The following is a 14,776-nucleotide window of genomic DNA, read 5'->3' on the forward strand; positions in this document are numbered from 1 at the left end:
ATCTGATGGATCAGTTCAGGAGGAGTTCTAGTTCCAGCACAAGTTACTCCATGGTCTGAATTACAAGTATTTGTCAAGAAACTGTTGCATTCTCTCTTTGCCCCTTTTCACTGAAGACTCTCCTCTCTTAAATGGATATTCTTTCTCTGAGGAATGAAGAACCAAAAGCTCCTGTTTGGTAGGTCCTTTTGTTGGGCATAAAATTGAATTTCCAAGGGAACACCACACATCTGAACAAAAAAGCCCAAAGCAGGAGAGAGAAACCACCTGGAAGAACCTTGAACATTTCTCCTATTAACAGTTCTGCTATATTTTCTGGCAGGAAAACACGGTGGGATTCCCAGCTTCCCCAGCTGGGAGTCACGTCCCTTTTCAGAATTGCCTCTCTAGTGGGCTTTGGTTTTCACAGAGTCACAGAATGGTTGGGGTTGGAAGGGACCTCTTTCTTGAACTGGGGAGCCCACAACTGGGCACAGTACTCCAGATGTGACCTCACTCATCAGTGAAGAGGACGAATAAGTGAAGGGCAGAGATTTGCTGGGAGTTCATTTTCATAAGGGACAATTTTCTCCCTCTTACGTACTTAAGGGGTGATGCTCTTGAATGAGGCTCAGGGTCAGATAGAGTAATTTCAGTGTTTATGTCACATTCCATAGCCTAATAAACAGTTTATGGTTTATAATCTGAAATAACTTACAACAAACATAAATCTTTCTTCCCATCCTTGCCCTGTTCTTCTCCTTGTCCAGGCCTGATCTTATTCACTACAGCTCACTGCGGCAGGACCAGCCCATCAAAAACCTGAACAATGCCTTTGATGTTGCTGAGAAAGAACTAGGAATCAGCAAACTGCTTGATGCTGAGGATGTGGCAGTACCCTACCCAGATGAGAGATCCATCATGACTTATGTGTCACTCTATTACCACTACTTCTCCAGACTGAAACAAGGCCAGACAATACAAAAGCGACTTAACAAAGTGAGTGCAATGCTGTCTTCAGAAGTCAAAAGTTCAATACCTACAACTAAATTCATTTGTGGAATGTTTTTCTTTGTTTTGGGGGGGCTTTTTTTGGTGCAAGTTCAACTTCAGGACCATTTGAACTGAATCAAATGGTACAGCCATTTGAAAGACCTTCTATCGTCACTTGAATCTCGAGAAGTGTCTGTCGGCTCTCTGAGCTCTAAAGGGGATTGAATTTGTCTCACTGAAAATGAATCCCTTTTTGACTTCACAGTTTCTGTTTGAGAACTGATGTGGCTCCAAGGCAGCTTGAGGCATACAGATCTCATTAATCTTGGAAAGATTACTCCTAGGCAAAAGCAGACCTAGTCAGCAATTTTCTGTTTTAATAGGAAAGGTGAACCCTTATTCTATAAAACTACTCTGGATTTTTATTTCCTGTGAAAATTCTTATCCTGTCTAACTCCATAGTCTGGTATAAAATGAAGAAAAAGAAAAAACAAAACAAAAACAAAACAAACAAACAAACAAAAAACAGACCAAAAAACCCACAAAACTCAAAGCTATTTTTTTTTCAGTTCTCACATTTTGTCTCACATATGACCAGGAATTATATTAAAAACTACTTGCAATCTGTTGATGGAAAACTGAAGAAATTTTGTGGTTGTTCCACTGAAGACCACTTTCTTTAGAGAGAATTTCATTTCTGCATTCAGAATATTCTGGTTTTGTCAAAAATACAAACCAAGCAGCCTGCAGAAAGTCTGCACATCCATATGGGTCCTACATGAACATCTGGACTTCCCTGGTGGCAACAAGGTGAAAAGCTTTTGCAGAGCAGGGCTTGCCCAGATACCAAAGTGGTCTGGGACCAGAACAAGATGATCCCAAAACATGTATCATTAACAGTGGTGTTCTTTGAAGAGAAGTGTTAACTGATAGCAGGACTTGGAGTTCTGTTAAAGACTGGCCCTCAGTGAGGACAGTGGGCAGTAGGATTTGACTGGTCTACACATGAATCTCTGGATTTTGGCCACGAGACATTTTTTTCTTCTGATAAACTTGAAATAGTCCTTGAATCACCACACATGTATTAGAGGAACTACAGGGATCAAATAGGCCATAACTATTGTATTATGAAAACAAACAAACAGAACACAAACAAACAAGCCCCCCCAATCAACCAACCAACAACAACAAACAGGAAGAGTACTTTTTCTTTTCTCTCTCTATACTTACCTGCTTCTTTTTCTCTCTCTGCCTCCTTCCCTATTTTTAGCCTCTCTGTAATGTTACAATCCTGTCCTCCTGCATATTTGACACACACATTCAGAAGGAGAATGAAACAGATGTTAATCTCTTCATGTCCTCAGTCCCCTCAAATAGGCAGCTCTGAATTTACTAATAGGATTGAGGAGGGAAGCCTGAATGTGCCACGGAAGCCTTTAAATTCAGACTGTGTGACCAGGGTGGCAGAGAGAATCAGCTCAGGGAGGTCAGCCTCCTTGCCCCCTCCCATGTGAGGTGACTATGCATTTGCTAGGATCTTTCAGCGAGAACTGGGTACGATGGCAGAAAATACAGAAGGGAGCCCTGATGTCACGGGCTGCTTTTCCTGCACTAAAGGTTGGTGCTGTTTTACTCCTCTTCCAACACGGTGACACTTATTCATTGCCAAGTGCACTTTCTGGTAGGTAAAAGCAGATTACCACTTGCAGGGACTGGGGCTTTGCTCAGTGTCACCTCTCTCACTAATCTGCCTGGCTGGAGCAGGCAGGCTCAGGGGAATGACAGAAGCTGAATGTTGTTCAGCATTAAACCTGACACCTGCAGGAGGGCTACTAAGTTAGGGTGAGGAGAAGAAGTGTAATGTAAAGCAAAAAGACAAAGATGGAAAAAAATGTAAAATGGAAAGAAAGGGTGATTTCATTCTAACACTTTTAATTTAATTATGGATCTCATTCTAAATGTTTGCTCCGGTGTTTACCTGAACTTGAAATAAAGGCAGGTCAGACCAGAAATTAAACAGATAAATCTCCTGGAAAATTAGTATTGAATCAGAGTTAATATCCTTACCAAACCCCTGTTTGACTATGAGACACTGTCTAATAATTTATATAAGGAAAAACAGCTCCAACAGAAGAGATTGAGAAGGGACTGTTTGACCACAGTCTGCTGTGGGCATGTGAGAGAACCAGGATCTTGACAGTTGGTCTCCTACAGCCTAACCATGGTGAAGCTGAGAGGGTGTAATTGCATATTAAATGGGATTTAAGTGTTTCAGTTTTAGGAATGATACTGGGAAAAAGAAAATCTGTGTTCCTTTCATTGTCAAAAAAAAATCTGAACCCTCAGTTTGGGATTCTTGCTTTCTAGTCAGCCCACACAGGAACTGCTGACAGTCTCCACGTGTATGCTGTTTATTCCAAAATTAACCTTTTCTTAAAAATTGAAACAAGGCATTAAATAATATTTATTTATCTCTGTTTTATGGAAGGTTATTCTAGGATTTCACGTGGCCTCAGATGTGACAGCTACCACCACATTGGCATAAAAATGTGATGACTGTGGCAACCTGCTTGTTAAATACTGTTTTCCTGACACATATTCAACTATTTGAATCCTAAGCTTGGTTTATGAAGATGTTGTTTTCTATTCACCCACTTTGCTTCATTCTGCTTATATGGCTTGTAACTTCGTATTCCCATCACAGATCGTGTTCTTCCTGAAGGAGATAGATGATTTGAAGCTTCTATATGAGCAGATGGTCTCTGACCTCCTGAAATGGATTAAACAGAAGGTGATAGAACTGGATGACCGTCATTTCCCAAACAATCTTCAGGAAATGTGGCTGCTCATGGCCAACTTCAAGACCTTCCGGACTGTGGAGAAACCCCCCAAATATCAAGAGAAGGGCATGATTGAAGCTCATCTCTTTAACATTAGGACCAAGCAGAGAGCCAACAACCAATGGCCATACTTGCCCCCAGAGGGAAGGACACTGCAGGATGTGGAAAAGCAGTGGATAATCCTGGAAAAGTCGGAGCACAATCGAGGGAAAGCCCTGCAGAAGGAGATGCTGAGGCTAGAAAGGCTGGAACAGCTAGCTCAGAGGTTCCTGAAGAAGGCAGCCCTGCGTGAGTCCTACTTGGAAGACATGAGGAAAGTGATTGGGAAGCAGGACTTCTGGCCAGAGAGTGCAGACAGGATGGAGGCTGCCAGTAAGAAGCTGGAAGCCATTGTGGCAGATGTACTGCCCAGGAAGGAACGCTTCACAGCTTTGGATGAAATGGCCACAGTCATCAGACAGGAGAACTATCATGGCAAAGATCAAATTGTGAAGAAGTGAGTGGCGTTGTGATACTGTACAGTGGTGGGGGTCAAAATTAGCTGAAATTCTGTGGTGTGGTGGAAGAAAACATTGCTTTGACCTATTTTGTAATTGTGGCCTGTCCTCTTGCACTAGTGGTAAGAGTTGCATGTGTTCATTTAGCTCCTCTAAGGCTGTGAGCACTGAAAATCTCCCAGTGCTGCCCAAAGTCTTTGTTCCAAATTAGTAATTTCTTTCCCTTCCTTTGTAGGCAAAACAGCATTTCAAAGCAATGGCAGGATCTTCTGGATCAGCTGCAGAAACGACAACATTCCCTGGGTACAATGCAGGAAATTCTGGGCCTCCTGAGGGATATTGATGCCATTACAGAGGAGCTGAAAGAGCTGCAGGTACTGAGCCCTCTCCACAGGCACACAGCTTGCACTGCCGAAAACCCCACCATGCTCCAGGGACTGCCAGGTGCCAACAGAAAATAAGTCTATCAGCTATAGAAAAAAAAATACACTGTTTTTACTTAGATACCTAAACGTGCATTGCAGGTAACTAGATGAGAAAAAAATGGCTTTGCTACAGGGGCTCTCCCTAATCAGAAAGCCAGATACGGTGTTGCAGGGGGTGCACTACAGGTTCAACTTATATATAGTAAAATATAGTAAAATAAAGGCAAAAAATGTTCTCACTGAATTTAGAATTGTGAAAGCAAAAATGGAATAAAAGAGCCTCCTGTTCCCATGCCACATAATTCTTCTGAATTACCTTCAGGAAGTACCTCCAGGGACTATACAGGTGGGAACTAGCTCAGATATATGTATTTCTTTCAGGTGTCTAAGCTTGTGAGAGAAAAGTTCCACTGTAAATGCACAGTGATTGCTGTTAACAAGAATTCCCAGATGTTACAATCATGTCAGAGTGCAGGTCTTCCCTCTAGCATAGGAAATAACTGGTTTCATATTGATTCTGTAATGGCAGAAAGTATATATACATCCTTTGGTCTTGCCTTGTCTTATTGAAAGACAGAAAAATCCTTATGACTACAGGTTGGCTTGTACCCAAGTTGGAAGAGTCTCTATCAAGTTGTGAATTTCAAATTAAAGATAAGAGCTATCTGTAAGTTATGAATATCTCTGTCCTCGTGTTAGTCAGCAAAGAATGCCTAGTGGTAATAATGTGGTTGGAACCATGGTAGCCTGAGGATATGGGAAAAGATTGGTAAGGAACGATAACATCCTACAAAATTGATACAATTAGATAGAGGACAGACTTTCAAGCACTTGGTAACTTCATCAAGCACCAATTAAATATTATGAACTATTTATTTTCGTTATTTGGACAGCAAAGGCAAGTTCCTCAAATAAAAATCTTTGCAGTCAGAACATATCATAAAATGGGATGTTGTAGAATTCTTGAAATACAGACTGTGAATCAATCTGCCTACAGGTGGGTGTACAGCAACGGGCTGTTCCTTGAGCCCATGAATTCTAAGACCTTTGGTGTTTATCAACAGAAATTACTCAGGTGTGAAAACAGATGCTTATTTGAAGAGACCATTACTTGCACTGAAGTGGATAGAAACTCTTGATTGTTTCCATTAGCTTGTGAAACAGAAAGAAAAGTATGATTCTTCTAATTAGGCAGCTTTTCAAATTTACCTAGCTGACATAATTCTTTTACATTTAGAAGTTCTGAGAGTCAACAAGAACCTTTAAACTGATTTCTTTGTACTGAGTCCTTGGATGCAGTCTCTGCCAATGCTTTTTGTTTCTCACTTTGTTTGCAGGTGCTAGTCAATTCCCAGGATTGCGGGAAGCAGCTCCTGGAAGTAGTAGATTTGCTGCAGAAGCACAACCTGGTTGACTCACAGATCTCTTCCTATGATGACAGATTGACACACATCACCAAGAGAACAGCCGAAATCAGCAAGGATAGCACAATTAAACCAGAAGTGCTTTACGCAAAAGTTCAGATGCTTCGTCAGCTGTATCAGAACCTTATAGCTCTGAGCAAGTCACGGTAGGGCTGTGCTTATGGCTCTGTTCTTCCTGATCAGTGCCTCCCTTAATCAGAAGACACAGCTTCCCAGTATTTGAAATTTTTCATTTCTGCATTCATATAGGCATAACACAAGCAACTTGAGTAACTTGATTGCAGCCGACTGCAAGAGATCACTTGCTTGCAAAGCTAAAGAATAGCTTCATTTTCAGCATTTATTTTTACTTGCTTTATGTGAAGTCTCAATAGCATGTGTTTATCTCCTAGTCTTCTAGAAGAGGGAAATGTAATGTTGTTTCCTTTGTCTTCTTCCATGAATACATTAATCTGTGGCAAAAAAAAAAGCAGTTACAGGCATTCAGATTTTGGATTTTCTAAATTCTTCTTTGATTATGTTACCATTGTCTCTATGGGATCCTAATTCTGACTGAGATACGCGTTTTGTTTCTCCATTTTAGGAAATCTCAGCTAGAAGAGGCTTTGAAGCTTTTTGAATTCTTCCGTGACTGCAAAGAGGAAGAATCATGGATCTCTGAGAAATGGAAGCTAGCAAGAACAACAACATTAGGGAAAGATGTCAGCCAGATTACAGCCTCTATTCAGAAGCACAAGGTTATCTTACTTTGCTAGGGGTGTCTTGTCTTTATATTATAGCAAGATTTTAGAACATCTATATCCTTCACTTCAGTCAGTGCAGCACGTATAAGAAAACTGTCAAACCACTCGTTATCTTAAGTGTCATGACCACTGTCTAGAGTTTTTTAAAAATGTATATATTTTTCCCCAAGTTGGGAAGCAAAGGGTGGAGAAGGAATATACATCATACTGGACTAGAAATGCAGCTCCTAATGAAGACACTGGACTTGGTTTTAGCTCACTTTGGATGGGAGGGGAAAAAAGGTTGCTAGTTTTTGTTTTTCCCACTCCACTTTCCTGGTCAAAAGAGATGTGGGGAAAGAAAGGGATGGTGAAAAAGAGATGGATATCAGCAGGCAGGATGGATCACATGGTGTGATTTTACAAATCTGTTACCACTTCCCCTAAGAGCTTGCTGTGGGCTAATATAAAAAGTTTAGCTATATGAGCTACTGTATTCTTACAGCAAAGAATCATTGTAAACAAGTGAAGACACTTGTGGATTTGAGAACTTGCATGACAAAACTGAAACAGGAGCCTCTTCTGTAATTTTAATACACATCTGTGTGTATCTGTGTATTTGTTGCTTCTGGAAGGCATAAGCTGAAGTGGTGAATGACAAATAAGTACTTACTTCAGTGAAGACTGCATAACAAACTTCACATCAAAAGCAAAAAGTAGGGACAGTAACTTGGGTGTGGGGAGCCCAGAGGCAATCATCTCAGGGCTCAGGGAGAAGTCATAGGCATGGATAAAACACAGGGCTCTTGGAAACGTGCATTACAGTAGTGGAGAACAGGACTCTCTCTTTGCTCCAGCTGGTGGGCAGTGAGTTGTGCTCACAGGTCTCCTGTCCTTCTGCCAGGCTCTTGAAGCGGAGTGCAACTCCCACAGGGCCGTGTGTGCAGATGTGATGAGGAGGGGCTGGGATCTGAGCCAGAAGAACCCAGCGCACCAGGTGGACATCCTGAGGCAGACAGACAACCTGCAGAAGTTGTGGCAGCAGCTTCAAGATGAGGTGGCAGATCGCAAAAGCCGCCTGCAGGCAGCAGCTCTCATAAAACAGGTACGTGTGGCTCTGCTGTGGTGCGTGATATAGGGTACATGAAGGGGGTTCAGTTCTGCCCCACACCCCTGCATGCAGGGCAACAGCAGCAGGAAGCCTTCAGGTGTCAGTCTTCAGAAAGATCTCCAGCAGATCGGTCTCATCCCCTCTGCAAGCCAGCTGGCAGTACATCTGAATGGCTGGGAGATGCTCTCAATTAAAAACACTAATGGAAATACCTCACATAATACTGCTGATGTAGTCATTTATGAGTGTGGGATCTGGGTAGCTGTGTGACACTTTTCTATACAAAAAAACCCAAACCAACAACAAAACACACATGTCATAAGGTCATGGATTGACCATGATCTCCTTGAAGCCTGCAAAACATTTGACCCTGCAATTCTGACCTACACAGATCTTTTACACATACAAACATTCACAAATCTGCAGGTAAAGAGCTCTTATAAAATCAGCATTCACAAATCATATAACAGTATCACAAATGTTCTTATTATTGTCCTTTCCTGTGTTTTTGCTCAATCTGTTGTTCCCATGAGACACTTGAAACAAACTTTTTGTTTGGTGCTGGACTATTCCTTAGAACCCTTAGAAAATATCTTTTGTAATTACATGGTGTCTACCAACCTCATCGTGGGTTCCTTTTGCTGCTGCCAAAAAACACCATAAAGTTCTAGTTAGTAAGAAGTTTTTAAAGAGGTATACAGGCAATCCTTCAATCTATTTAGTCACTGTGATGCTGTCAATTCTCCGTGACTGAAGTTATCATGAAATTCATCATGGATTTAGAGCTCTGGAGCTACCTTATTCGTAGATTTCACAATGCCTGCAAGTAACCAAACAGCTACAAACCTAATGTCACTTCTGACTAATTCATGATTTTCAGAAGAGAATGGAGTTGGGTATGATACTTGCAGGATGAAACCCAGCGTTTTCTTCTCCTGTGTTTCCTTCAGTACTTTGCTGATATCGATGAAGCAAATTCATGGCTGCGAGAAAGGCAGCCCCTTCTGGCCAGCAAGGACTACGGAAAAGATGAATCGAGTGCCGAAGCACTTTTGCATCGTCACTTGCGCCTGGAGAAGGAGATTGCAGCCTACTCCTCTGAGATGAGACGCCTGAAAGAGCAGGCTGAAATTGCAGTACAGCAAGCTCCAGCTGCAGTAAGTAGATGAGATGTTGTATCATATTTTCTTGAGGAACGTAAATTAAATGGTTTTTAACTATGTAAAATACTGTGATTTTGGCAGAGTAGAATATTCCAAATAACATAAACAAAAGCATTTTTTAATTCGGAAGAAACTTTGAATTAGAACAGAAGAAATTTTTTTAGATGACAAAGAAGTTTATTTGGCACTCATAGCCCACCTAGTTAGTGTTCTGTGAAATGCCGGAAATGTGCTCATCTATATTAGTTCCCTTTACCAGTTCTCACAAATCTCTTCTCACACTTCATTCTCTCAACAGTATTCATTTAAATCAGCTATAAAGAGCACATATTTAATTTTGTTTGTTTTTTGTTATCCTAATGTACTGGTGAACTATCTCATAGCTCCAGGAACAATTGTGGGATGGGTGTTGGGCACATGGCATGAAGATGCCCCTCTTTTTCAACTTCTGAATGGAGAACAGCTCATTTGATAACAAAAGTCATGAGAGACAAATTATACATTTCATAGCTTGCTTCTTTCAGACTTCTGTGATCACTCAATATTTAGTTAAATCAGTCTGAAAGCTATGAGCACAACTTTGAGTCTTTCTTTTAGCTCATCATTTCAACATTATTTTTAATTAGAACAAAAGTTGCATTTTTTTTGTTATTAAACATGAAAAAACACATGACAACATGGTCTCCATGTGCAAATGTAAGCATTTCTTCAGTAGGGCACTTGCAGGCTTTGAAACTGCAGTTCCTGTTCAGGTACTAAAACATTACCACAAACAGAACTGTGAACATAGTAGTTGGTTTGTTTCTTGGTTTGTTGGCAATTTTTAAAGTTAAAAACCAACCAAACAAACAAAACTACACCTACAACCTTGATATGGGCACAAAATGAGAATTTTTAGTGAATCAATATATTGTAAAATTAGCTAAATAAAACTTCTTTGAACAAAACTAAAATGTTTTTGGGTTATTTGTTTCATTCTTTCAGAATAAAACAAAGGAAGCAGACTCAAACTAATACTAGAAATTTTTTCTTTAAAGGATCATAATGTTGTGATTTGAACTAGCAAGTCCAGATTTTCCTCCTTTGAAATTTATATCCAAATTACAAATATTCATCCAGTGGTTATGTTAAATTTTGCTGAACAGATGGTGAAGACTGAAGCCCCAAATGACTTAAATCAGAAGACAACTAAGTCACCATTCAGTCGAACCTGGGCGACATCTGAAACCACCAGTCCAGATGTTCATTTTCTTCCAGAGAACATCTGGAAGACCCAAGATGAAATAGATTCACTTTATGAAAATCTACAGAGCATGGCTGAGGTATAGTATCCCCTCCAATTATTTGTGCTTCACAAAAATAGCTAAATCCAAAGCAGTACAAAGGGAGGTCAAGTGCAGTGTTGGCGTCTGCTTTTCAGTTTAATAATGTGCCTTAATCCTGTGATGTCCTGTGGGACTTCAAGGCTTGAGATTATAATTGAAGTTTTATATCAAAACACATTTTATATTGGCAAACTTCCCATTTACCTTCTAGTTCTTTTACTTTATGAAGAGTGGATTCTTTTGTATGTTTTTTCCCCTAATGCTTGCTTGCTGCAGCTCCTAACTCTTTGGGCTGTTTTACCCAATACCAGGAAAAATAAACAACCGTAATCTGCGTTTCTGCATTCTCCATTTTTCTTTTTTTTTTTCACTCCCACCTGTTACAATCCTAAAGACCAGCAAAAAAAATGTTGTATGGGACATTTACATATTTCTGAGACTACTGAGGTGAATCTTCAGTCAGCAACAGCAAGCAGCACAGAGGTTTTGCTGCCTGTAGGAGGGCTAAGTATTCTCCAAATGCTTCTCTTTGGCTTTTAAACCACTATTGCTCTGTCAATAAGTATTGTGATCTTAAAGCTAACATGTTCTGTTCTCTTTCAGCAGTGTCTGGCATAATTACTAAGCTATCAGCTATGTACTGTACTTTAAATGCAAGGATCTTTTTTTTTCTTCGAACAGCAGGAGTTACTACAGAAACATTTAAGTCTTCATCTGTTTCACAGGACAGAAAAAAGGCTCTGGAGGAGATGATTGGATATTACCGCTTCTGTAGCTCTTGTGAAGAATTTCAGTCATGGATGAAAGATAAAGAGAATATTTTCCGGACTCTTCAGCCTCAAGCAGACAATGTGGAGGTTGTGCAGCAGAAATACCAGGTACCCCTTTTCCCTGCTTACAGATGACACATTTATATCAGATTGACCTTGGGAGAATAGATAAAGTTGGGAAATTAAGTTCTGGGAGTCTCTTCATTCATTTCAATTTAATGAGTCATGTAGATAAGAGATTTTTTTCATATAAACTATGCTAAGCTTATTGAAGCTGATGTAATTATATCACTATAACTTTTCCTATGGATAGGGTATCCTGTACAAATATAATGGTACAAAAAGACTGTTTTTGTGGTTTATCTTATGGCACTTGAAGAAAAATGCCAGATGATGAAAAAACCCTGCAGTGCACTTGCAACCCAGTGGAGTGTGACATATCTGCATGGGCATAGCATCCATACTGGGGAAGGTCAGGAGGGCTATAGGGGAACCACATGCACAGGTGTGTATGGTGTCAGCAGACAGGGACATGGAGAAGCCAACTGTGAAAAGTGGGAGATGAGTGGATGTGACAGATCATTGAGAATTGTGTCCATAGAAATGGAAAAACCTGAAGTTCTGCATTCTTGTTTATTTTCTGTTTTAGAGCTTTTTAACAGAACTGGCTGCAGGCAAGGGCCAGCTGGGAGATATTGAAAACTTAGCTATTAAATATGGAAAGACCAGTCCCAGCAAATATTCTGAGGTCCAGATTTGGCTGGAAGAGATCAACAGAAGGTAACAGTGCTACTGACAAAACAGGATTGTCCCATGGGGGGAATTGGAGAGCTGACCCTTTCATGCGCGACCTAGATTACACTGAGAGAATATTCGTCTGATAGATTTTTAGCACCCAGAATTGGCCTGAGGGAAGGTTTTCGTGGTGTAGCTGAGGTTTGCTGTATTCAGGTGCAGCTGTCGCCACCAGAGAGGGATCGGGGCAAAGGGGCAGAGGCTGCAGTAACCCACTGCCCTAGCCCAGGAGCAGGGTAGGTGGGGGGGAACCCATAGTCCCTACACCCAACTAGTCTGTGGTGAGGGGGCAGGGCTGCAGCCCAGCTCGCTAGCCTGGTTTTGCTGTGAGGCCTCTGCCTGGCTGTCAAGGGGCAGCAAGGGCCGCTGCACCCTTTGGGATGGGGACCCAGCAAAGGGAGAGGGGCCTCAGCAGGCAGGGCCAGTCCCACAGGGAGGTGAGCAGGGTGGGCCTGGGATGGCAGCCAGGGCCAGAAGTGAGTCCCAGTCCTCAGAGCTGCCTGGTGGCAGCAGGAAGGGGGAAGCCCTCAGCTGCTCTGGCTCTAGGCTAGTCATGAGCCTGGTGCCGTGCCTCCAGGGCTGGTGGTGCTTCTAGGCCCCCAACACTGATATATTTAAACTGCAGCAACTTGTGTGTTGTGCACATATTAAAGCACAACATTAATTCACCCACAGGGGACAGCAGTGGATTCAGAGCAGTTCTATATTACACCGCAGCATCTGATTCTGTTATTTAAACATCAGGGTGAGGATGCCCCTCACAAATATTGAAAGGAACATCAAACCCTCTTTGACTTCACCAAGTATGTTTAGTACCTGCTGTGTACATACTCCTGGCACCATGCCAGCCCCCTGGATCTGAGAGGCACAGCCAGGTCCTGATTTTGACCACTGTTGTTTATTTGCATCATATTCAGTGTGTTCTGGTTACCCGAGCAGAGTTGCCTTGCTTGGGATGGCACTGAGATCAACTTTGAGGCTGTGGGGGAGGTGCAAGTGTTCACCTTCTCAGCCCACTTCAGTCCTGATGAAATCTTTATACAAGACTTTTTCTGAATAGATAAAGGATATAGTTCACGTATAACCAAGGCTATAAACTGAATCTGGACACAAGGTGAAGGCAGGTTTTGGGGTGGTGGCTGGGGCTAGGTGCAAGTAATCGGGTGTTCTCTCTCCAAGGTGGGAACGCATGGAAATTCTGAAGGAGGAGAAAGGCTCCGAGCTGATTGGTGTGGCTGATGTGAAGATGTTTCTTCAGGACTGTCAGAGCATAGGAGTACTACTGCAAGACAAGATGGTCCAACTCAGGGATCTGGAACCAGGGAACTCAACTGCTGGGCTGGAGTCAGACAAGCGCAAACTCTTTACAGTTGAGAGAGAGGTCCTGGTGATAGAGAGGAAAATTGAATACTTAAGGAGTGTTGCAAAATCGTAAGAAACCTGCTCTTTGTTTCCATATTCTTTGCTAGTTCTCTAAGATCATGTTGTAAATTATGGCTATCAAGAGAATGAGCAGCTTGTGAAGTTTCTCTTGCAGTTTCTTTTTCTAATAACCTGAAAAACTGACTTGCCTCCGGGCTTGAGATCATCTCTCTTGAGTATGACAGGGTGACTGGTGAAGTGATTGGTTCTAGACTTCACCGCCGTGGGAGACTGAATACCACATAATTGTTTGTGGCTCCAACAAACTATGTCTACTAATGGGAGTTACTTCCACATTTTGAACTAGGTATCATCATTTAGGTCCTGAGATAAGATAATCATGGGAAGCAAGGATGAAGGAAGAAAAATAGCAGAGAATTGTGCACAGGAGTTTGAATTCAAAATATGAATTTAAAGTTTTTTACTTTTTTAAGTTTTCTGTACATTCACAAAGGGATGAATCATTGAACCACAACAGTGTTAACCAGAGTCTTTCACAGTGATGTACTTATTGCAACACACCATATTCACACCAATATTTCTTGCTAGTGTGGAACATTTCTTGCCTTAGCTAACTTTAATTTTAGTGGAAGTGTAAATATCCAAATCCATTCCTTTTAAAGAGTATTGGTTCAGGCTCTAAATGCCTGAAGTGTTCATCCAAATGAATGTATTTTCATTCCTCTTGTAGGATTAAGGACACCAACCCTGCAGAGAGCAGGGCCATCACTGAGCAGGTGGAGAACATGGAGAGGCTTCTGGCAAAGCTCAAGCTGGAGACCCAAAAGAAGCGGGACATTCTGCAGCGGGCCCAAAATCAACAGTCCTTCCTGCAGGACAGCCGCAGGCTCCTGCTGTGGGCAGAAGGCATTCAGGAGAAACTGAGCAGTGAAGAAATGGGTGTGGACGTGACTTCTGCAGAGCAATTACTGAAGGAACATCAGGACCTGCTGAAAGAAATTAGGTCTCAGAAAGAAAGGTAGAGAGATTCTGTCAGGGTGGGCAGAGTGGAGTGATGTGACAACAGTACTGTAAAGATGAAACATGTCTACTGTGCACATAAATTGTGTATGAAAGTGATACCAAGAGTTTATTCAAATGCTCTTTAAATTTAGTGTCAAAAATAGACTGCAGAACACAAAATCTGGTTAGTTTTTGCATACTTATTCTGACAGCTGATGGAGGGAGGAGGAGGATCTGTGTGTCCAGAGCTGTATTCCACAAGCTCCTGACACTTGCCTTTTCAGGCCTTAGGCTTCCAGTTGCCATCAATCTCAGTTCTCCTTCTGCACTGTTATGAAGTTCCAGAT

The 14,776-nt window shown here is 41.6% G+C and overlaps 1 protein-coding gene across 1 annotated transcript in view; it reads left to right on the forward strand.

Annotated features, from left to right (window-relative positions):
- The window catches only part of SPTBN5 (spectrin beta, non-erythrocytic 5), a 105,552-nt gene that overhangs the window by 14,034 nt on the left and 76,742 nt on the right, over window positions 1–14,776 (forward strand). Inside the window, exons 8-19 of the mRNA XM_065064558.1 lie at window positions 750–978; window positions 3,677–4,308; window positions 4,545–4,683; window positions 6,072–6,304; window positions 6,742–6,895; window positions 7,785–7,985; window positions 8,942–9,148; window positions 10,300–10,476; window positions 11,205–11,357; window positions 11,899–12,029; window positions 13,224–13,475; window positions 14,158–14,445. Coding sequence (XP_064920630.1) covers window positions 750–978; window positions 3,677–4,308; window positions 4,545–4,683; window positions 6,072–6,304; window positions 6,742–6,895; window positions 7,785–7,985; window positions 8,942–9,148; window positions 10,300–10,476; window positions 11,205–11,357; window positions 11,899–12,029; window positions 13,224–13,475; window positions 14,158–14,445 — 2,796 coding nt within the window. The remainder of the gene's footprint in view (window positions 1–749; window positions 979–3,676; window positions 4,309–4,544; window positions 4,684–6,071; window positions 6,305–6,741; window positions 6,896–7,784; window positions 7,986–8,941; window positions 9,149–10,299; window positions 10,477–11,204; window positions 11,358–11,898; window positions 12,030–13,223; window positions 13,476–14,157; window positions 14,446–14,776) is intronic.

Source organism: Columba livia, chromosome 5 (genome assembly GCF_036013475.1).
Source record: "Columba livia isolate bColLiv1 breed racing homer chromosome 5, bColLiv1.pat.W.v2, whole genome shotgun sequence".
Taxonomy (NCBI): Eukaryota; Metazoa; Chordata; class Aves; order Columbiformes; family Columbidae; genus Columba; species Columba livia.